At 40.5% G+C, this 25,932-nt stretch overlaps 1 protein-coding gene across 1 annotated transcript in view; it reads right to left on the bottom strand.

The window, feature by feature from the left end:
- The window catches only part of LOC143023734 (single insulin-like growth factor-binding domain protein-2), a 190,555-nt gene extending 179,135 nt beyond the window's left edge, over positions 1-11,420 (bottom strand). Inside the window, exons 1-2 of the mRNA XM_076182338.1 lie at positions 11,298-11,420; positions 10,987-11,104 (exon numbers count right to left, since the gene is read on the bottom strand). Coding sequence (XP_076038453.1) covers positions 10,987-11,104; positions 11,298-11,362 — 183 coding nt within the window. The 5' untranslated portion in view covers positions 11,363-11,420. The remainder of the gene's footprint in view (positions 1-10,986; positions 11,105-11,297) is intronic.
- Positions 11,421-25,932: the final 14,512 nt, after the last annotated feature.

The following is a 25,932-nucleotide window of genomic DNA, read 5'->3' as shown; positions in this document are numbered from 1 at the left end:
GTAAACGGTGTTGCGTCCTTGGTCTCTTTCAACTTTTGTTATCAAACCCAATGGGAACGGGAGAGTGGGAGAAGTGCAGGCTATCAGGTGCCCAACTCGACCGCTGCATGAGAGAAGGGAGGAGCAGCACACAGCGACACAAAAACGCACATTCTCAGGAAGGAAGAAGTCTGTCCAATTGATAACAATAAAAGAATTGTAACAGAAAAAGATAAAATATGATAGTCTGATCAGTCAGGTACCACGAATGAATGTTTATGGGATAAAATGTAACATCGTATCAACAATTGACAGATTAGTTTCATCGTCTGATCAGTATCTATCAACAGGTGCATCGTCCACTGTCATAATAAAACAAGATCGCCATACACAACAACGCGTTCAGCATACCATTCCAACCAACCGACTGATCAGTTCTAAGCGTTCCACGCTCTGAGCCTATGTATCGTTTTGGTCATTCTCCTCTGTACTGATTCTAGCGAACTGATATCCATTATATAAGACAAAGACCAAAAATGTACCGCGTAGTCAAGGATGGGTCTAACTAACGCCTGGTAGAGTTTGATAACTGCCTCTGCATTTTTATTCGTAACCTTCCTATCTATGAAACCTAATGCTATGATAGCTCTACTCCTGCAGATAATTCACGGTTTCCTGTATTTTAAGGTCACGACTCACTAGAACTCCCAAATCTCTCGTATTCATTTTTTAAGGCATTATCTAAGTTATACCTGTTTCCTGGGTTGTGTATAACTATATTTAACACGCTCCATTTTGATATATTGAAGTCTATTTGTTGGTTATCTTGAATTAGTTAGAAGCACCACTTACAAGCAAATCACAGACTGTTGATGTGGTGGTTCGAATCGGGCTTGATGGGTCACGTACAAACGAATCACAAAATGTGCAAATATTATTACACAAAAATGCTATTACATAAGATAGAAAATATTAATGCACAAAAATATGAAATATGAATGTAGATACAGTAACCCCCTTCCACCCTGCCGACACACATACACACACACAACAGAACGAAGTGTCCATAATGACACATGTAATCTTGTCGCTGACAGAAGCAAATGGAACGACTAAAACGAGTAGTCACGAAGGGTGGGGTGGGTATGAAGGAGGGAAAAGCTGAAGTAGAGCAGTCGACCAGGGATTTCTTTAAACTGTTAAAGGAGTCTCTGGTAGAATATGTCATCTGAAGACACACTGCTGCATCATTATATCTCAAAAGTTCAGTCAAAGAATGAGCTATGTTCAAGAAAGGGTGACAAATCACTTGCCCAGGTCTAACAACAGTTTAGAAGGATTACATATTCCTTTGTAAAATTCTTTAACCTATCATTACCCTTCTATTTGAAAATAAATTGAAACATTGAAACAGGAAGAAGCTAGTGTAATAAAGAAAAAATGTCTTGAATAAAGGGATTCATGACTATTAGAAACATACAATCCTGACAATAAAATCATATTTTAAAGGAATAGCCTACAAAATACACAGCTTTTGATTTTGTCCGATGGTAGTTCATTCCAATTCTATCATAGCATATATGAGCCGGTGGGCAAGTGTCCGGTGACCAAATATCCGGTCTCGGTGATCCAGTACAAGATTTTTTTTCTTTCTTTTCTTAACTAGATTTGAAGGTAATTTCACTCCAATTCTATCATCACGTAATTTCTCTATACTTTTTTCTTTGTCACATGCCTCCTCTAGATAAACCTTGGCATCCATACTGAACGAGTTGTTCTCACTTTTTTGTTACTCCGGAGCCAATATGGGAAAGGCTTTTCCTTCCAAGGAATCCTGCAGAAACTTCTGTTGTAGCACACATCTGTCCATCTTGCACCCTCCGTGGTATATCTGCCATATGTCCCCCGTTGCTCTACATCATCTGACATATTGAAAATTGTTCAGACAAACGATTTTGATGATCCTAATAACAATATATATATTTTCAACAGGAATAGCCTACAACTTACACAGGTTTTGGTTTTATTTGAATGATTTTAAAGTTAATTACTATTATTTTATTGCGCATAAATTTACTCACACATCTATATAAACAACCAAATTGTTAATGATTATCGTTCATGTATGTTACTCTATTGGTATATCTTAAAGAAATATCTAGATACTACCTGGTTTACTCAAATGCACATTTAGCCAGGGACACAGATGTTAAATATTCTAATTCCTCATTCCTTATATTTTCCGCAATCAACCAGTTATGTTTTTATTTGGTACACAATTGTCCTGATTCGCAGTTGTCCGGGACGCAACTGTCTGTTCACTGAAAGACTTTCCTTAATTTTTGCGTCACTTACTCTTAGAAATCTATTTTGCAAGTATGTGAATACCGTGCCAATTTTATCCATACATTTTAGGAAAATTTCCATTGGCTCCAGCTCAATATACAAAGGAGACAGATGGATTTTCTTAGGATCAACAAAGTGGAGTACCAATGACATTCTTCTTTCCTGGATCCAGTGATCACTTTGGCTATGCTTTGCGATATCCCGACGATTCTACTCACAGTGGACGCAACAGATCTAAGTGTACATCAGTGCACGGACAAGCTCACAAGACAAACGCTCACGAGTCATAAACTCACAAGACAAAAAATATCACACGACAAAAGTTCACACCCCTTAATGAAAAGAAACGACAAAAGCTCACACGTCTTTATTAAATTGTTTTCATATCATTCATTCATATATCCTTAATGGAATAAGGCAAAACACATACATTTTTATATTTGCTTTATTAAACAATTTTTTTTACATCTCACATACATCTATCATACGGTACAAATGCACAATTAGAGATTGGAAATATTCAATCCTACCTGATGCAGTGGCCCACATCATATCAAATGGACTTATGATTTAGTTATGGTATATCTGTGTATGATTGATGAAAGTCAAAATGTAACTCATGTAGATAGTGTACGTCTATGCTCATGCGGACAATTTAAAGTGAGTATATTGATATAACCATATACTATTAACCATATATTTATAATATCATTAATGTTGCCTCCTCCTGCGCACGCTCTTGCGCAAGGAATTATTACATTAGAATTATCCCAGTCAATAGGATGATTGTGGTCTCTTACATGGCCAAAAATGCCACTGGAACTTTGCCCACTCCTTACACTATATTTGTGCTGATTTATCCTAGTTTTTAATGAGTGGGCAAAGTTCCAGTGGCCCACAATGTAAGAGACCATGTAAGAGACCACAATCATCCTATTGACTGGGATAATTCTAATGTAATAATTTCTTGTAGATCCTTATTAGAAAGAAACATTATTGAATACAAGCATATTAAACAAACCTTTGACCATAATATCAATTTAAGTTTAGGATTATTTAAGGTTGATGATTTTGTTATTGATAAAATTGTAAGAACTTCTCCAAGTGCTACTAAGCCGGGGTGACGTAACGTCATGGACCAAACGTCCGTATATGTAAATATCGGCTCTACCTGATTGTGAAGCATCTTGTGTGCCCTTCCCATGTTCCTAGCTTGTCTTCTACTTTATGTATATATATATCCACCTTTGTCTCTGTAACTGGATATCACATTAAGCACTTCAGGCTATGGCTTCGTACACCTTTAAGAAGAGAAGCATCTTTGACGACTCGGATGAAGAAGACCAGGAAGAGCCACAAGACGGAAAACGTATACGATCAGAAACCTCCCCAGAAACACCATCACCAGACTCAGGATGGACAGAAGTAGGCAAAACAAAAAAATCCAAAGCAAAAAACCCTTCGAATGCAGACCCCACCAACATAATGGAAGCTTCGACATCAGCGACGAGCGGACCCGGAACAAGCACAGGGCCCAATGTCAGGCCCAAGTTCAAGTTAATACCACAAAAGGAAACCCCATATCAAATAATCAGAACATTGGAGAAGAGACACCCGAACCTAGCCATGAAAGCCTGGCCAAACCTGGATGGCCAATGGACAATCATGCCTCTGGACAACGCAGCACTAGACACACTTCGGCGGTCTCCTGCCCTTCAGGAGCTAGACCCTGCCCAGAAACCAATCAAGGGGATCATAAGGGGATATCCCCTCGCACTCTGCCTAGAACCGATACTAGAACTATCGAACGTCAAAACTGCAGAGAGGGCCTTGGACAGACAGAAGAAGCCCACCACCTCCATACTTATCACCTTTCTAGGACCCCTTCCGAACAGAGTGACACTGGGAACATGGGGGTCCTACACCGTCAGGACATGGTACCCAGAGCCCCTACGCTGTTATGCGTGTCAGAGGTTTGGCCATCATCAGGCACGCTGCAGATTCAAGAAGACATGCGCCGTTTGCAGCAAGCAACACGAAACGGAACAATGTACTTCCAAGCTGAGACAAAACCAGCCGGTAAAACCATGTTGCCCAAATTGCAAACAGACCCACCACGCATGGAACCCAAGATGCCCCGCAAGGTTAGAGAAGATACATGCCCGGCCACACGCAAAGCAGCCGGAGAGGACACCAATTACCCAAACACTACCCCCACCGCCAGCTTCAGGAAGAAACAGAAGATGGGAAACCAACAAAGAACAAATCAACTACCCCCAGACACTGACCACACGGAGTCCAAAAAGGAATCAGCAGACCAGGAAACCGCTCCATCCACCACAGCAGACCAGGGAACCCCAACATCCATCACAGCAGACCAAAGAGCCACAGAACCGACTACCCACGGAATCACTGAAGAAGGAAGAGCGCACCAACCAGAGGGATACACGACAGCGATAGATCCGGAACCGGTCCAGCTCACGCAAATATCCGAAAGGAGTACCCCAGAGAAACCAAAACCCACAAACACAAGAAAAACACACAGTCACCCTGGAAGTCTCAACTCTCAAGAATCTTCTGAAGGATATGGCAACACAACTTGCTGCAGCACTGAATGCTTCCCTGGACAAACATGTGACGGAAACCATTGTCACCCAGGTCATGAAGAACAATATGCTGTCATGCGAAACTTCGCCAGCAACAGACAGAGACCATACCACACACCGAGTAGCAACGAAGGAACCCAGGAAAACAGACCAGGACTTGGACGAATTCCCATCTCTGCACCAACACTCAGCAGCGACACGGAACTCTCAGACAGAACTCACGCTGCAGCAGCAACAACACGCTGCAGCAGCAACAACACAACAAGATCATCGAGTCCAGAGATCAATCCTCCCAGACCCACTGATGGAATGCTGAGCATACTCCAGAGGAATGCAAGGGGTATCCGCCCGAAAATGGCATCTCTTCTTGCCACGATCCAAGAAGACCAAATAGACGTGGTCCTACTGCAGGAAACCCTACTACCATACCATCACACCTTCCGAGTCCCAGGATACACATGCTACAGGAAAGATATCGGAAGCACAGGGCGAGGACTTGCCACTCTGGTGAAAAATAAAAATCCAAGTGTTCAAATCAAGGACTACCTGGAGTGTGGGGAAGCTACAGAGGTGCTTGTGGTCCAAATACAACTTGCTGGGGTCACCCTCCAATGTTACAATCTGTACTCCCGGCCTACGGAGAACATAGATCTCTCACAACTGTTTGGAAACTGCGACAGCCATAACATTGTTTTTTGGGGAGATATAAACGCTCACCACCCCATACTCTACTCTCCTTCAACAACCAACGCCAACGGTCACCACGTCGCGCACCTTCTCAGCGGGTTTCAGGACGTCTGCCTTCTCAACAGCGGAGCACCAACACACATAAGGGGAGGGAGGCTTGATCTCACCTTCCTTCCCGCGATACTTCGAAGCCTTGCACAGTGGAGGGTCCACCCAGTCCTGACCAGTGACCATTACGCAACAATAACGAAGATCAAAATGCCCCAAATTCAGCTGCTCCCTAGCCCACCAAAAGGCTGGAACTCTGCCTTCGCAAAATGGGATAAATTTGCGCAAAGTCTGACAGAGTGGTTTGAAGACTACATTCCCCCACTGGACATCGACAACCAAGAAAGGGCCCTTGTGACTGCCTTTCACGCCGCGGCAGACGCTGCAATGCCACGGAAGAAGAAGCCTAGCAGGGAGTGCAAGGATACATGGTACTACATGAGTCAACCGCCTCAGGAAAATTCATAAGAGGAGGCCCAACGCAGGCAACAGGAAGCAACTCCAATAAGCCATACGACATATGCACGAGGAATTGCAAGAAATAAGACAGAGAAAATGGCTAGAATGGTGCTCCCAGCTCAACAGTCATACAACCACCAGGGAGCTATGGAGATGGCTACACAAAGTCTCAGGAAAAAACAGGACCAGCAGGATCATCCACCCGGATCCGGAACAAGAAGCAGACCGCCTAGCAATCGGTTTTGCCCAAAGGACATCTCCTACGCAACTTCCGTGCGCAACCAGGACGAAGCAAGAAGAACTGGAACAACAGCGACAAGAACTAATCTCTACGGCAATACACACACCTACAGACATGGACGAACCTTTCACTTTACAAGAGCTCCGAGCGGCGAGACACCTTGGAAAAGACACCTCGCCTGGGGCAGACGAGATAACCTACTCGATGATCAAGAACGCTGGCGATGCCGAATGGAAGGCCATTCTACTCTTGGAATCGCACCCTAGTGCAACATGCGAGACCTAGGAACTGGAATTCCCAAGATATAGTTCCTATCCCCAAGTCCAAGGAGGCCAACAGCTACAGACCCATCTCCCTACTTAGCTGTATAGAGAAGACCGTCGAGAAAATGGTGCTCAACAGGCTGAAATGGAAAGTAGGGCCACTCCATCCACAGTTATATACCTATCGGGGTATGGTGGGAACAACGGAGTGCATCATGGACTTCCTCAGCTTCATCAACGGGAAAAAGGCAATCATCGTCTTCCTGGACTTAGAAAAGGCCTTCGAATTGGTCAATCCCTCAGCGATGCTGACCTCTCTCGTCGAGAAGGGAATCGCAGGCAACCTTCTGGCATGGGTACAGGCATACTGCCAAAACAGACGGGCTAGAGTCCGTTTCCAGGGTTCCGTGTCTAGCTACAAAGACCTGGAATACGGCACCCCTCAAGGAGGCATCTTGAGTCCCTACCTGTTCAACGTGCACATGGACAACATAGCCTCCCTCCCACGACCACGGAACGTTGAGATCTTCATATATGCTGACGATATCGCCATCGTTAGCAAGGGACCCAACTGCCGCACCAATGCCCAAAAAGCACTATACAAAAGAGCTGCACACAACTAGGCTTCAAAATAAACGTAAGGAAGACAAAAGCCATGGCTATCAAAATGGCAAACCCAAGGCCAATCTCCATACACCAGCAAGATCTTGAGTGGGTGTATGACATCACTTATCTTGGAGTCACTGTACAGAAAACCTTGTCATCCTCTCTTCAAATCCAAAAGCTGAAGCAAATGACAAAAACGAAGACAGCTCCAATGAGATATATGCAATCACTTGAGGCGGGTGCCAGCCGCCTGGTACTGGAACACTACTACAAGTATTGCATCCGATCAATTATTGAATATAGAGCACCTGTCCTATCACATCTAACATCACAGCAGGAAGAATCACTTGAAGTTGCACAAAACAACGCCCTTCGCCTCATCCTAGGTGCTCCCATGTGGACAAGAAAAAGCAACCTGCAGATGGAATCTGGCATACCACCACTGATGGCCAGGATTCAGACCCGGAACTGCACCGCGGCAGCCAAGGCTCTGCTGAGCGACAGGGATTCACATCTCAAGACTAAACTCAAGGCTCACCTGGACGCACACCCGGACCTACCACGATCAGACACATACATCAGACACCTAGAAGACCAAATCCGCGCGACAGGCATGGAAGGACATCTAAAGGCTCTGAAGCCAGACAGAGCATGCCTGAAGTACCGACCTCACTGCTCACCAGGGGAACTGAGGAACGCTGCACGAACAGCGATCCAGGCGACGGAGGCCCAGGGTGGGTTTGTCTGCTACACTGACGGCACTGTCGACACGGAGAACGGCACAACAGGTGCAGGAGTATACTCCGCAACATACACCGCCGCCTGGCGCACATCAGACCACTACTCGACTCTACAGACTGAGCTGGTGGCAATGCAAAAAGCTCTGGAGTACTCAAGCCAACTACAGGGGCCGGTAGTCATACACACCGACTCTCTTGCGGTGACACAAGTACTCCAGAAGAAGGACATACCCACCAACATACACATTATCACAACAATACTCTACCTCCTGCAGCTACACAACGAACAAGATCGCCCAGTCATCATCAACTGGATACCCAGCCACATAGGGATACACGGAAACGAACGAGCAGATGAGCTGGCCAAGACAACACGCTACCATCCTCACATTGAAACCACTGCGGGATGAACACCTCAGAGCCTCTTCTTCACTATCTACTAGAGTGCGCTCACACCATCGCCCTGAGAAGAGGTAGACAATTCAACCCCATGGCCCCCGAAGCTTGGAAGACTGGAGCCGACATAGTTTACAACATCACCGAAAACATAGAAGGGCTCGCCCACATCCTGGTCGGATACCCTCCGCCCAGATAACTACAAAAACGCCGGAGTAGCTGAACACAGAGCGGCTCAACACTTACGGGCCTCCAAATGGAGAAAGAGGTGACAGGGGACACGATCGTCACTGCCTATGCTGACGACATAGCCATATGGAGGAAGACGAGGCACCGGCTACTAAAGAGGGACTCAACTCAGCACAGAGCCGAACTTCGTCACTCCCAGAGCCAGATCGATCTGATAGTGACCCAACTTACAAGCCTTGGTTTCTCGCTTTCGGCAGCCAAGACAACCTATATGCCTGCCCACCAGATAGAATTCAACAGTGGCACACACCCGGAATGGAACCACATCAAGATATGTGGAACACCTGTAAGACCTGCGAAGTCCGTCCGGTACCTAAGGGTTATATTCCAGAGAGATGGCAGATGGTCTCAACACATCCAGCAAGTTACACTCAATGCACGATGGGCCCTCAACCTTGTCAGAGCCATCCGGCTGACGAGGAACTTTCCGAGGGATGGGTCGCGGCCCCACCGACGGAACCCGTATGCGGTCTGCTTATCTCCGTCAAGGATATCTGCCTCCAAGCTGGACTACAACCTGGTGATCGCCGCTTAGTGGCCTAAAATCAGCAAGTCCCCTTTCCTCCCTGGACCTTGCTGCGCTTCGAGTCGTTACTCGAACTCTCGTGGGCGGGGAGTTGGGTGTGTGTGTGCGTGTAAGGTCAAAGCATTACCCATAGATCGGTCATCGGAGTTCTGAGCTCTCTTCCAGGAGGGAAATAGCTGTCGATCACGAGTCTAACACGTGAACCAATGACCAAGGTGAATCACATACATACACCAAAGTATTTTTACCCCTTACAAGGGAGGTAGAAAAAAAGGCATAAAATCCACTCTCGCCCTACCATTCACCCACCTCCCTCCTTCTTATCTTGGCTCCTCCTGGATGACGGGTCATCTCGCCCACTGCCCTGGGTCAGAGGCAGTGTCGCAAGACACAACACATCCACAGCAAGGCCGCTTCATTAAATCGGCGACCTTCCCTCCGTACCCTCATGCAAAAATACATATTTCCTCAACATCACCCACCATTTACCTTTCATGCGTCACAGCATCATCCATACACAACCATTCAACCCCTATCTTCTGCATTCTCCCGTCCTTCCTCAACAGACATTACCATCTTTCCCTGCGCCCCTTTTACTCCATCCATCCATCTCGTACTTGGTCTCCCCCTCATGTTCACTCCTTCCACGTCTTTTACTAATGTTTCTTCACTCATTCTTTCAGTGTGTCCAAACCATCCCAATACTCTTTCATCAACCATATCTCCCAACTCCCTTTCCACTCCCGTTCTCCTCCAATAAGTCACAGCATTTACCCCTCAGCTACAATGCGTTATTTTCTTTACACACCGACAAGTTTTATTAATAGTCTCTTAGCTTTAGTAACGCCACCACGTCTTGCTGAAACTAGGTGCGGACCACCACTGCTTGCTTCAGAACTCTCGGTTCGTGTATAGACTCATAGGACAAGTAAGAAAACACAGGATAGCACTGGAAGTTCTGGTTCTTCTACAATGCAGCACTATCAAATTAATTTCAGGTTGTTTAGAAGATTAAGTGGCGAATTTCCCTTACACCCATGTTGCTGGGGTACGGTCTTGCTGTAAACCACTATGCCTAGGCATTGGTGAAATGATAATGTCACTTAGTTTTTCAATGTTGTTACAGGAAAATAAGATCAATGTAATGAGAAAAACAAAAACAAAACAAAATGTAAATGTAAATAAGAAAATAATTAAACGCTGAACAATGCAGCAAATACCATATCTACGATAGCCATTGAAGAAATAAATAAACAGTGGTTTCTTCCCGAACCAAAAACAGCCTATGGGCTTCCTTCTTCTTATACAAATACCGTCGCTGTTGAAGTCAGACTCATCCCGAAGACAAAAGAGCCCCCTGCCGCAGTTCCCATGGACGAACCAAGGACCTCCACACACCTCATACTGGGACTGTAGGGGTGGGTTGGAAGGAAGTAATACAATGGCCTAACGAACAGTGAGACTAAGTATACAAGACAAAAATTATAGATATTTCAAGGCTGCAATTTGGCTAAAAAAAAAAAGAAAAACGCAAGGCCATTCATATGTTGCACACTCAAGAGTATAACTGAGAAAATCTCTACAATAAATGTTAACGATAACTCAATAATACTAAATACTACGAGGATTTATTCCAACTCCGGACCTGTGAGTCAACTGTTGTTTGTTGATGAAACTATGCTTATAGCTGGGTAAGAGCAAAGTCTAAAACAGTTAGAGACGGAAATCAGGATGGCGTGTGATAGGAGAAAGTTGATGCTAAATGTGAAAAAATAGGAGGGAATAGGTCAAACAACTAATACTTAAAAGTGGAAAAAGGATAACCTGACATTCAACTCACTTTGGCGCAGACCGTGCAGCAATCGCAAACGTCACTTCCGGTTCCCGCTGGACAGGTGGCGGGGTCCAGGGGCGGGCAGTCCAACTTAATACACACAGAGCATGACAACCCTTGGCTCCTGAGAGAGGGATAAAGAAAGACATAGAGATGATGGACGGACATTATCATTGCGAAATGACCATGTCTTCAGAAGAAAGGTTAGAGCAATAAAAAGCTTCAGCCTCTCCTCGACTATTGTTCCCTCACCCACACATTAATCCGTCTCATCACCTTAGTAAACGGGATGTGACGAGGTTGCCCACTTGCCGTACCTTTGGACGAAGGCGAGGATACCCAGGAGCAGGAGCAGGAGGTGAGGACCCGTCTGAAGACCCATGTTGACTGTAACGACGTTCCCTCTTGCCACTGCGGGTGTTCAAAGAGGAACTGACGCTCCCAGGCGGTTGAGGCGACTTTTAAGTGGACCTGAGGTGCGGTGCTGGGATTCCTCAGTTTCCTCTGGAGCATTTTTCGTTCTCTGCAGCCTTATTCATTTATTCATTTATTCATTTATTCATTTATTCATTTATTCATTTATTCATTTATTCATTTATTCATTTATTCATTTATTCATTTATTCATTTATTCATTTATTCATTTATTCATTTATTCATTTATTCATTTATTCATTTATTCATTTATTCATTTATTCATTTATTCATTTATTCATTTATTCATTTATTCATTTATTCATTTATTCATTTATTCATTTATTCATTTATTCATTTATTCATTTATTCATTTATTCATTTATTCATTTATTCATTTATTCATTTATTCATTTATTCATTTATTCATTTATTCATTTATCTATCTATCTATCTATCTATCTATCTATCTATCTATCTATTTATGTATTTATTTATGTATTTATTTATGTATTTATTTATTTATTTATTTATTTATTTATCTATTTATCTATTTATCTATTTTATTTATTTATCTATTTATTTATTTAATTATTTATTTATTCATTTATTTATTTATTTATTTATTTGTTATTTATTTATTTATTTATTTATTTATTTATTTATTTATTTATTTATTTATTTATTTATTTATTTATTTATTTATTTATTTATTTATTTATTTATTTATTTATTTATTTATTTATTTATTTATTTATTTATTTATTTATTTATTTATTTATTTATTTATTTTGCAGGTTGCCACATGCACGATCTATCTCAGACTGTCCATGGTAAATCGTTCAAGATCTCAGGTATGTGGAACAGTAAAAAATGTGAGTGGTGACGGGAAAGGAAGTAATAATAATGATAAATGAATAAATGGATAACAAAGAATAATGTCGGTGTCATCAATGAGTGACGAAGTGGGCCAGCATCGGAGCCTGTTACCAGGGAGAATATCCTGTATAGGATACTAACTGCATAACATTTATGTGGCTTATATTTTTTAAGGCCATCAGTGACATGTCATAATGGTGCCTTAGTAAGGAACGGTTCTACACACACACAGGCACGTACGCACACACATAATAAACCAATTTATTTAGCACTTTGAGCAATATGAAAGGGTGAATCTATATTTCAACTGTAACTTCATCGCAGCCAAAATTGTAAAGAAATCAGAGTTAGTGTGTAGCTTTATAATCATGTTACCTTTATTCTTTGTAAAGCATAATCAAGTGTTTGTGACTTACATCTAGTTTAAAGAAAATAAAAGAAAGGCACTTACTTGGATCATATGCCTCTCTTCCGCCTCCCTATCTTTCCCTCCCATTTCTTACAAACCATTATTCCTTCGACTGAATAAAATCGCCTGGTGGCAGCCAGAGCAAACGTACAAGTTTGAAGGATTGAAAGAAAATATTTTGGTCGAGCGTCTTACAATTTGTTTTTGTATATAAAAATCAGATCCTTCCCAGACTCCGTTCCATCACTTAGATTAAATGAAAATATGGTAACGACACTGGCCAACAAAGAATTTTGACACAAGAGAATATGACACTTGTTTTTTATGCATTTCTGCATTCTGAATAGAATTCTAATCTGAAAAAAATGTATCACCCATATTTTTGTGTTCCAGTATACTCCTATCTTTTGTTTATAGAATGATCGCCATCGTGTTTTCGAATATTTTCTATCGTTTCTACTTTCGGCAATGATGTCCAGTATGTTATGGAGGAACATGGTCACACATATATCACAAATGAGTGGCACTTGTTTATTGACTCTTCAAAAGGAAGAGTGAAATCTGTCTAATTCCATAATGGAAGGAAGTTTCCTTCTGTTCATCTGGCTCATGCAGCTAACATGAAGAAAACACATGAGAATATGAAGTTTCTGTGTCAAAAATTAAGTATGAGGAATTGAAAAGGAACATCTGCGGTGACCTAAAGGTTGTTACAATTTTACTTGGAATGCACATGTACTACACGATTCCACGATATAAGATCACAAAACAAGAGCTCACGCGACAAAAGCTTACACCCTAGAAGAAAAAGAAACGACAGAAACTCACAGGTTAAGCTCACGGTGTTGTTTCATTTAGACATTTCCAAGTTGGGTGCTCTCCTATTTCAGCGTTACCAAATGGACGTTTCCCATTTGACCCTTTTCAAAAATTGGCTATAAAACAAATATTATCATTATAAGGGTTTATTAACATTACAGTTTTGTATATGTACTAATGTTGCCATGATGAGATGAAGAGTGAATATGACCTAAAATGTCTCAGTTTCATATATATATATATATATATATATAGGAATGGACGACAAAATGAGGGGCAGGGTGGTGAGATAAACACCGAGAATCGTTTAAGTTTTAATTAACTGACGTTTCGCTCTTAACAGAGCTTCTTCAGAGTGTATAAACATGGTCAGGAAATCAACAATTACCTTACATCATTCCGCGTTCCTTCCTTATCCCACCCTATCCCTCTCTCTCGTACCCTTCAACTCCGGTGCGCAGACATTTGCCCACAAGGCAATTGCCCACAATACAGTTGCCCACAAGACAAATGCCCACAAGACAACTGCCCACACCCTTAACCAGAAAAGAGCCATTTGCCCACAACTATTTTTATAAAGTAATTTTAACAAGGGCCAGTTCACTTTCAATTTTTTATTGATATTATAACATACAATAATACAAAATATGTACAATTATATACAACAGACAATATTTACAATATTTACAAGTGCACCAGGAAGGACATTATTTACAAGATAACTAGAGAATTTATCCCAGACGAATGCAGTGACCAACTGCTTGAAGGAAGTCTGTGAGGGTCCGGCGCTCTGCCACAAAGTCTTGGCAGAGTGACTGAAGGTGTTTCTGGTGCTGCTGGTGGTCTCTACGTTGGCGCTTCTTGATGGGACGCCCCCTGGCGTACTGCAGGAGGTTGGTGCTGACAAGCGCGTAGTCCCTGCGGAGCCCATCCACAGCAGTCCAGAAGGAGGGATGGTGGTGGCCAACCAGCTGGGCGAAGGAAGTGTTCCACCCCTCACAGATGTTGTTGGTCCGGTCGCGTCCTTCCAGGGTGACTTCATGGACGTTCCACACAGGAACGGCGAACCGGGGTGGGATGTTGCGGACTCATCTGGGATGACCAGCTCTTGAAGAGATGCAGGGTCCTTAGGAAGTCTCCCACGGCGTTGACGCTGCAGGTCCCGCTTGCAAGTCTGGACGCTCCCGAGGTTGGCACGGACCTCAGTGCTGGCTTGAAGGAGAGCCTGTGTGAGGATCTGGTTGGGGCGACTTCTGGACTGCTTCGCCTGGGCCTTCATGGTGGTGCGCAGCTTGGTCACCTCGACTCCGGTCCGGTCTGCTGGATGGTTGTGACTGACAAAGGACCGAGGATCCTCAAAGGAGTCACTAGTGGTGAGTGCACCCTTGCACCCTGTTGTGCGAGAACGTGCACAATTCCACCGGATCCAGTTGCTGTAGGTCCTCTTCTTGACATACATGAAGCCATCGAGACAGAGCTTGTCTCCTCCTCTGGTGGTCTTGATGATCTCCATGCTGAGTGTTGAGTGAGTGTATGAGTGATTCATAACCTGACATCCTTATATACTAACAGAAAAATAGCTCACTAAGCCTTTGTTTTTATTGCTCACATGCTTTGTGCATGTATAAGTATACTATATAAGTATACCGATGGAATACTAAAATGTTGGAAAAAAGAACTGTTGTGGGCAAATGTCTCTTTTCTGGTTAGGGGTGTGGGCAACTGTCTTGTGGGCATTTGTCCTGTGGGCAAGTGTCTTGTGGGCAATAGTCTTGTGGGCAATTGTCGTGGAATCTTCAACTCCTGTAGGACTATCCAGCCGGACATTTTGGACAGCTTAATAAATCCATCCCGATGGTTACAGCAGGGCTGGGATGCTATGAAAGCTGCCTTGACTATTTTTCGTTTTTTTTTCTTGTCTAGCCCTTGTTTTAACATTTTAACATTTCTTGTGCTCATATGTCCGCTTGTGTAGGTCTCTTCCTGTCTCCCCAAAGTAGTTTAAGTCACAGCCACCACATGGGATTCTATAAACCATGCTGTTGTTATTATGTTCTTTTCTACCCTTACCTCTCACTACTTCACCTATCTTCGTACTGGATGTACTGGCGATCTTCAACCGTGCTCTGCGGAGTAAATGTCCTAACTCTTTTGTGTGCTTGGAGTTGGGAACCACAATGAAGCCACCTTCCTTAGTCTCCTTTATCTCATCCTTTTTCCTTTTTATTATTCTAAGCGCTATTTTCTTCAAACTATGGAGTAACCCTTCTGGATATTTAAGTCCTAAGAACACTTTAAAAATGTATTTGACCTCCCTGTCAATATGTTCTTCACTGCATACCCAGAACGCTCTGAGAAAAAGTTAAATTACTACTCCTCTCTTTATCCTTTCACTATGTGAAAATGTGATCAATCATTGACTTTCTACTCATGAATCCACACTGATAATCTCCTATTACACTCTCAGCGTATAACTTCAATCTGCTATATAGTACTCTAGCAAGGATCTTATAACCAGTCTGTAACAGTGTAATGCCCCTGTAATTTATACATTCGTTTTTATTTCCTTTTTTATGTAAGGAGTACTTGTATTATCACTCCTTCATTCCATGATGATGGTATTCTTTCCTTTCTCCATATGAGCTGTATTAATTCAGTTAATTTTCTTTCTAAAACTTCTCCACCTAATTTTAAGAGTTCTACTGGGATATTATATTTTCCTGGAGCTTTATTACTATTTAAACCTCTGATGCATTTTCTTATTTCTTCCAGCGATGGTTCCCACTGGTATTCCTCTGGTCCTTGTAAATCTTTTTTCATATATATATATATATATATATATATATATATATATATGTATATATATATATATATATATATACACTATACATATATACATGTATATGTATATATGCATACATATATATATATATATATATACATATATATATGTGTGTATATATGTATATATGTATATGAATATGTCGAAAACCCACAATCAAAATCCCATAATTCATAATCCCATATATCATTTATCAAAATCCCATACCATCTTATCATACATAACTATAAAAAAATATATATATATCATTGTCATATAGTTGGATATAGATGTGGAACCGATCAATGTCTTGTAGGTATGTTTATAACATCAAAGAATTGGAAACAATTAATTAAAATTGACTTCAGGTAGCTGGGCTTTTAGAAATTATTGTTAATTTGTTGGAATTCAACAAATTAGATAGATTAAAGGGTATGGCACAACAAGGCAACTAACTTGAGTTCATTGAATTCAGTTCACATTCACAAATAAGTTACTAATCACTAATCAGTTACTCTTTGATCATTTATCATTAATCGACTCTTCACACAATTCCATCTTATCTGTTTTGCTGTTGTATATTTCTTCACGTACATATAGCCTTTGAGACATATCTTGACTCCACCTTTTGCTGTTTTTACAAATTCCATGTTTACGCTTTGATATCTGCTAAGAGACTGGTTTAATTTTCCAGGATTTGGGCCCTTTATATTGCAAAACTGCCTTCCTGATAAGTGTTCAGGTAATTAATAACAATTATAACTGAAATCTGATCCTAACTCAAGTTAGTTGCCTTGTTGTCCCATAACATTTAATCTATCTAATTTGTTTAATTCCAACAAATTAACAATAATTTCTGTTTGATGAACTACTACTTATTGAATATTCTAACTAATTGAGGATCAGATTTCAGTTCATGTTTATTTCAATTCATTATCAACAACTATGTAATTATAATTGTTATCAATTACCTGAAAACTTATCTGGAAGGCAGTTTTGCAATATAAAGGGCCCAAATCCTGGAAAATTAAACCAGTCTCTTAGCAGATATCAATTCTTCAATTAACATTTTATATTGACTCAATATTATAATTAATATATAATAATAACTATAACAAAATAGATATAGACCTGCACCGGTGAACTGAAATTTAGACACATTTCCATATGGAATGGGTTCTACATGTCATAAAACATTGAATTAAAATACATGTGGGATTTTGACCATGAAGTGTGGGATTTTGAACAATGGTATGTTGAATGTGGGATTGTGACGTATGGGATTTTGAATGTACATGAATATTTCCAATCTCTAATTGTGCATTTCTACCGTATGATGCATGTATGTGAGATGTAATTTTTTTCAATAAAGCAAATATAGAAATGTATGTGTTTTGCCTTTTTCTATTAAGGGTATATGAATGAATGGTATAAAAACAATTTAATAAAGAAAATATAAAGACGTGTGAGCTTTTGTCGTTTCTTTTCATTAAGGGATGTGAACTTTTGTCGTGTGATATTTTTTGTCTTGTGTGTTTATGACTTGTGAGCGTTTGTCTTGTGAGATTATGTCCCTGCACTGACGTACACTTAGTTCTATTGTTTCCACTGTGAGTGGAATCGTCGGGATATCGCAAAGTATAGCCAAAGTGATCACTGGATCCAGGAAAGAAGAATGTCATTGGTTCTCCACTTTGTTGATCCTAAGAAAATCCATCTACCTCCTTTGCATATTGAGCTGGAGCCAATGGAAATTTTCCTAAAATGTATGGATAAAATTGGCACGGTATTCACATACTTGAGAAATAGATTTTCAGGAGTAAGTGACGCAAAAATTAAGGAAAGTCTTTTAGTGAACAGACAGTTGCGTCCCGGACAACTGCGAACCAGGACAATTGTGTACCAAATAAAAACATAACTGGTTGATTGCGGAAAATATAAGGAATGAGGAATTCAAATATTTAACATCTGTTTATATATATGTGTGAGTAAATTTATGTGCAATAAAGTAATAGTAATTAACTTTAAAATCATTCAAATGAAACCAAAACCTGTGTATGTTGTAGGCTATTCCTGTTGAATATATATATATTGTTATTAGGATCATTAAAATCGTTTGTCTGAACAATTTTCAATATGTCAGATGATGGAGAGAAACGGGGGACATATGGCAGATATACCATGGAGGGTGCAAGATGGACAGCTGTGTGCTACAACAGAAGTTTCTGCAGGATTCCTTGGAAGAAAAACCCTTTCCCATATTGGCTCCGGAGCAACAAAAAAGTGAGAACAACTCGTTCAGTATAGGTGCCAAGGTTTATTTAGAGGAGGCATGTGACAAAGAAAAAAGTATAGAGAAATTACGTGATGATAGAATTGGAGTGAAATTATCCTCACATCTAGTTAAAAAGAAAGAAAGAAGGAAAATCTTGTGCTGGATCACCGAGACCGGATATTTGGTCACCGGACACTTGCCCACCGGCTCATAGATGCTATGATAGAATTGGAATGAACCTACCATCGGGCAAATTCAAAAGCTGTGTATTTTGTAGGATAATGCTTTAAAATATAATTTTATTGTCAGGTTTGTATGTTTCTAATAGTCATGAATCCCTCTATTCAAGACATTTTTTCTTTATTACACTAGCTTCTTCCTGTTTCAATTCATTTTCTAATAGAAGGGTAGTGATAGGTTAAAGAATTTTACAAAGCAATATGTAATCCTTCTAAACTGTTGTTAGACCTGGGCAAGTGATTTGTCACCCTTTCTTGAACATAGCTCATTCTTTGACTGAACTTTTGAGATATAATGATGCAGCAGTGTGTCTTCAGATGGCATATTCTATCAGAGACTCCTTTAACAGTTTAAAGAAATCCCTGGTCGACTGCCCTACTTTAGCTTTTCCCTCCTTCATACCCACCCCACCCTTTGTCAGCGACAAGATTGCATGTGTCATTATGTACACTCCGTTCTGTGTGTGTGTGTGTGTGTGTGTGTGTGTGTGTGTGTGTGTGTGTGTGTGTGTGTGTGTGTGTGTGTGTGTGTGTGTGTGTATGTGTGTGCGTGTGTGTGTGTGTGTGTCGGCGGGGTGGGGGGTCACTATCTACATTCATATTTTTGTGCATTAATATTTTCTATGTTATGTAATGACATTTTTGTGTAATAATATTTGCACTGTGATATCTTGTGGTTCGTTTGTACGTGACCCATCAAGCCCGATTCGAACCACCACATCAACAGTCTGTGATTTGCTTGTAAATGGTGCTTCTAATTCAATGCATAACGTCTGCATAGATAACCAACAAATAGACTTCAATATATCAAAATGGAACGTGTTAAATACAGTTATACACAACCCAGGAAACCGGCATAACTTAGATAATGCCTTAGAAAATGAGTGCGAGAGATTTGGGAGTTCTAGTGAGTCGTGACCTTAAAATACAGGAAACCGTGAATTATCTGCAGGAGTAGAGCTATCATAGCATTAGGTTTCATAGATAGTAAGGTTACGAATAAAAGTGCAGAGGCAGTTATCAGACTCTACCAGGCGTTAGTTAGACACATCCTTGACTACGCGGTACATTTTTGGTCTTTGTCTTATATAATGGATATCAGTTCGCTAGAATCAGTACAGAGGAGAATGACCAAAACGATACATAGGCTCAGAACGTGGAAAGCTTAGAACTGATCAGTCGGTTGGTTGGAATGGTATGCTGAACACGTTGTTGTGTATGGCGATCTTGATTTATTATGACAGTGGACGATGCACCTGTTGATAGATACTGATCAGACGATGAAACTAATCTGTCAATTGTTGATACGATGTTACATTTTATCCCATAAACATTCATTCGTGGTACTTGACTGATCAGACTATCACATTTTATCTTTTTCTGTTACAATTCTTTTATTGTTATCAATTGGACAGACTTCTTCCTTCCTGAGAATGTGCGTTTTTGTGTGGCTATGTGCTGCTCTTCCCTTCTCTCATGCAGTGGTCGAGTTGGGCACCTGATAGCCTGCACTTCTCCCACTCTCCCGTTCCCATTGGGTTTGATAACAAAAGTTGAAAGAGACCAAGGACGCAACACCGTTTACAGATTCTATTTTGATTGTTGACACGCAATTCACATGATATGTTTGTGTGTGTGTGTGTGGTCACTGTAGTAAATGCGCCGAAGCTGTCCCATTTGCGTTTAAGAAATAAATAGGTAAGGACTGGTTTATCAACATAGTGTATAACAAACGGAACAGTCTTAGTAAAATGTAGTGAGCGCTGAAACAATTGGTTGTCTTAAGGCAGCCTAGTGGGCAATCACTCGAAAAATTCTGGCACATGAACGAAAAGAATATCCATGATAGTGTTAACACTTTGACCAAATAATACAGCTCAATTCCGTGTCTTCTTTCATACATACATACATATACCAAGGCTTTTTCCCCCTTACAAGGAAGGTAGCAAAAAAGGAAAAGGCATAAAACCATTCCCACCCATTCCATCCCTGAATACACTCCACACCCCTCCACCCTCCCTCTCATCTTAGCACCTCCTGGATGACGGGTCATCCCTGCACCTTATCCACTGCCCTGGGTCAAAAGCAGTGTCGCAAGACAGAGCACATCCACAGCAAGGCCGCTTCATTAAATCGGTGACCCCCCTCTCCGTCTCCCCATGCATATACAGAATAAAGTAAGTAATGTATTGGCAACCTCTGGCAAACCCCTTGCATAAAAAAACATTGTGTATATTGAAATAAAATGTCTAAATTTTGATAGCCAGTTCTATTTTGTTTACTATATTTATATATTGTTTATGGAGATATATGGCAACCCTTCCCACATTTACCTAGCCAGCGATGTCCCTCACCGTCTCTCAGTGTGTTATCAAATTTTGATGTAGGATCACGTCGCTTCCCAGCCTGTGAGTCACGCACGCAATCCAACTTTTTTTTTTTTCTAATCATTTCTCCAGCTGTAACCATGGGACGGATGAAGAAGAGCTTATTGAAGATGAAAAAGAAGAGAGTGAGAGAGAGAAAACGGAGGTGGCAAAGGAATGTAGAAGACGAACAAAAATATTCTGGAATATGTTGTTGCCAAATCTGTTCTTGATTACAACATTGGCTATGAAGAAGGATTTGTAGTTCGTTTTCTTGGACAATCATACACACAACTATTATAGTTATACCTTAAAAAGGGAGATAAAAACGTGAGAAAGTACGCTCTAAGAGAAAACTTAAACTAATAGACATCTCCACTCTTGAGAAATTCATGTTTTTATACTTTAGTAAACCATATCTCTACTTCTATTTGACCGATTCTATTCATTCTTGTAAAATTGTAAAGTGGAGAAGTCATACATTAATATCATAAAACAAAAATAAAGGAAACTGTAACTTAAATTTGTTTCATTTATCCAACCACAATTTCACAGCAATTTTTCACTGTGAAAAATAAAAAATATATAACAAATGGAAATGGAAATTATATAAAATATAATTTTACCAAATTTTTACCAAGACTCTAATCTTTCATTTCCTGCATAGTAAGTTGATATGGACACCTTCTCTTTAAAGTTATGTTTACATATATCATCTTCACAATAAAATATGAAAAATATTCACTACACGTAACATATACGTGTGACTGAGACAATTTAGTGGGGAATTATACTCTATTGAAACGGGTAAGTATAAATAAGTTCACCAGAGAAATTGAACACATTTTATGACACACTCACCAATAAGCACTCCCAGGACACCTTATGAGAAGATGAAATGACTCTATGGAAGGTGGTAAGGGGCATGGAAATGCCTAGTGCAGGCATTATGGTCTCTTACCGTCTCCTCAGTTCTTATGTTTCTTTGGACGAAGGTGGGGTTGCTCAGGAGGTGGGGAAGCGTCAGAAGTCTCGTGCTGACGGCGACAGCGGAGCTCTTCCTGGTCACGGAAGGTGCTCAGGCAGACATTCATGTAGCCCTGGCAACTGCGGCAGTTTTGTCAAACGCGTCAGAAGCATTCCTGGCGGATATCTATCTTTAGGCGAGGAAGGTCAAAGCTGTTCTGTTAAACTCCATCACAATAGACGACTTCCGTATTTTGTCCTGGCAGACATAACTTCCGTATTATTTTCAGACAGACGTCACATATTCGATGGGGGTAATGTCAAAAGTGAATGCGCTCCATATAAACATTTTTGCACAAAAGCGAGTATGGTAACGCCAAAGCTGAAAATATGAAATTATTAAAAAATCACGCTGATGATGATGATGATGACGGTGACGACGACGACGATTATGATGATGATGATAATAAAAATAATGATTATGAATATTATCAATATTAATATTATTATAATTAATATCAATATTAATTATATTAATATTAATATTAATATTGTCAATATTGACAATATTGTCAATATTGTCAATATTGTCAATATTGTCAATATCATTAATATCATTCATATAATTAATATAATTAATATCATTAATATCATTAATATCATTAATATCATTAATATCATTAATATCATCAATATCATCAATATCATTAATATCATTAATATCATTAATATCATTGATATCATTAATATCATTATTATTATTATTATTAGTATTATTATTATTAGTATTATTATTATAATTAATATAATTAATATTATTAACATTATTAATATTAATATTATCAACAATAATATTAATATTATCAACAATAATATTAATATTATTAATATTAATGATATTAATATTAATGATATTAATATTATCAACAATATTGATAATATTGATGATAATAGTAATAACAATAGTAATAATGTTAATAATATTACTAATAATAATATTGATAATAATATAGTAATAATAATAGTAATAATGTTAATATTACTAATAATAATATTGATAATAATATAGTAATAATAATAGTAATAATGTTAATAATAATGATAATAATATAGTAATAATAATGATAATAATAGTAATAATAATAATAATATAGTAATAATAATGATGATATAGTAATAATAATGATAATAATAGTAATAATAATAATAATAATATAGTAATGATAATAATGATATACCAATAATAATAATAATAATATAGTAATAATAATGATAATAATATAGTAATAATAATGATAATAATAGTAATAATAATAATAATGATAATGTGTATACATTGTGACGAATGTGGATAGGAGGTAAAGGGAACACGGGCTGAGGGAAATACTTTTATTCCCGACTAGTTTCGCCTGAGTGGCTTCTTCAGAAGAATATAATTTGATATTGTTGTTGTAGGTTTATCCCTCACCGGGGAGGGAATGGGACATTACCGCAGACTTGTCCCCAGGATGGGCTGTAAACAATACAGCCATTGATTACTATCGCCGCGGTGGGTTGAAGGGGTGGTAATCCTGTAGCTCACTGTAGCACCGGAGGGTCTGGGATGTCACGATGTACATGGCCAGGAGTTGGGTGTCTCCAACGTGGTCCTCCATCGGGAGATGGTCGAGAAGGCGCCGGCGGAGACTGGAGGTGCGGGGACATTCGGTGAGGTCGTGGACGTGCTGACATCTGATATCCTGGTCGCAGTAGGCACAAGTGTTGGACTTCTGAGCGATCTGTCAGTACGTCTTGGCTCGGACTCTGATGGCGTTGATGGCACATTGAGTGCGTCTTGGCAGTCGATTGAGGGGGTCCTGACTTCCCTGGTGCTTGGTAGGTTGATGTTCCACTGGAGGGACTCGGACTGGGTGTCATATAGTTTGAAGTATTTTTTTTTCAGCGGCCCTTGCCGATTTTGGGACTAGCTTTTGATTTACCATGTAATGTGTGTTTGTCATGTAATATGTGTAATATGTTTTGTTGTTGTCATTATTATTATATGTATATGTTGTATATATATATACATACATACATACACATACACACATATATATAGTATGTATGTACATGTACAGTATATATGTAAGTGGAGGCTTGGCGGGTAGGGTGGGGGGTTACGGTGTGGGGATTTATCAGTTTTACAGTAGAGATACTACTGGGGAGGAGCAGATGAGGTGGGCCGTGAAGACCAGCTGTCTTCGTCCGGCGTCTGTGAGGCTGTTTTCCAGCAGGCGTTCAAGATCTGTGGCAGGGTCACCAAGGAGGTTTCGAATGAGGCTAAAATGTTGTTCTAGGTCGGGGCAGAGGAAGACGCAGTGGCTAAAGGACACCAGTTCCGTGCCACAAGAGTAGATATTCTGTGTGAATTGGGTCCGCCAGTGATTTGTCCGAAGCCGCGATGTAGGGGGGCAGCGAGGAGAGACTGGAGTCGTTGGCCTCGAGGCAGGCCTTTGTTGGCCATCCCCGGGAGACAGCAGTGGCGGCATATTCTGCCCTCCACATGTCCCAGACGACTCGATCTATCATCCGATACATATCACTTTCCGTGAACTGTATGGGTATAGCTTCTTCCTCGGGAGCTAGCGCTCCCTGGTGGGCAGCCCTGTCAGCTCTTGAGTCCCGCATGAGAAGGGACCCACTGGTACTGGAGGCATACACCCAGTTGGGCCGCCTCTGCCGAGAGACGTAGTATGTCATTTAAGACGTCGGGTCTTGTAGTGCAGTGGGCGCCCTGCAAGACAGTCAGGCTCGAACGGGAGTCTGACAGGATCGTGACGCGTGGTGGCTTCTGAGGAAGGGTGATGATTTTGATCAGAGCCTCCCGGATGGCAATAAGTTCGGCTGTGAGGATGGTGGTGGGGGGAAGCCTTATGGAGAAAGTCTCTCTAGTGGATTGTAGATAGAAGCCAGCTCCTGTGCGACCGTCTTCAAGTACAGAGTCATCCGTATATACTAGAAAAATCCCCAGCATAATGTTCTGCTAAGAATGCTTGGTGCTTTCGAGCAACAGATGGTGGCTTGCCTGGCGGCCTAGTCCATAGACTTCGGTCCTTACTTCAGGTGGTGAGTAGGTCCAGGGAGGAAAGGGGTCTTGCTGATTTTGGGCCACTAAGCGGCGATCACCAGGTTGTAGTCCAGCACATTTAGCCAGGGACACAGATGTTAAATATCTTAATTCCTCATTCCTTATATTTTCCGAAATCAACCAGTTATGTTTTTATTTGGTGCACAATTGTTCTGGTTCGCAGTTGTCCGGGACGCAACTGTCTGTTCAATAAAAGACTTTCCTTAATTTTTGCGTCACTTACTCTTGGAAATCTATTTCTCAAGTATGTGAATACCTTGCCAATTTCATCCATACATTTTGGGAAAATTTCCATTGGCTCCAGCTCAATATGCAAAGGAGGTAGATGGATTTTCTTAGGATCAACAAAGTGGAGTACCAATGACATTCTTCTTTCCTGGATCCAGTGATCACTTTGGCTATCCTTTGCGATATCCCGACGATTCTACTCACAGTGGAAGTAATAGAACTAAGTGTAGCCCAGTGCACGGACATAAGATCGCAAGACAAACGCTCACAAGACAAAATATCACACGACAAAAGTTCACATTCCTTAATGAAAGACACGACAAAAGCTCACACGTCTTTATATTTTCTTTATTAAATTGTTTTTTATATCATTCATACATATACCCTTAATGGAAAAGGCAAAAAACATA

The sequence above is a fragment of the Oratosquilla oratoria genome, chromosome 3 (genome assembly GCF_046742065.1).
Source record: "Oratosquilla oratoria isolate Oo_2021 chromosome 3, ASM4674206v1, whole genome shotgun sequence".
NCBI lineage: Eukaryota > Metazoa > Arthropoda > Malacostraca > Stomatopoda > Squillidae > Oratosquilla > Oratosquilla oratoria.
Note: the sequence above shows the minus strand (reverse complement) of the source record. Positions and strands in the feature narration are given on the sequence as shown.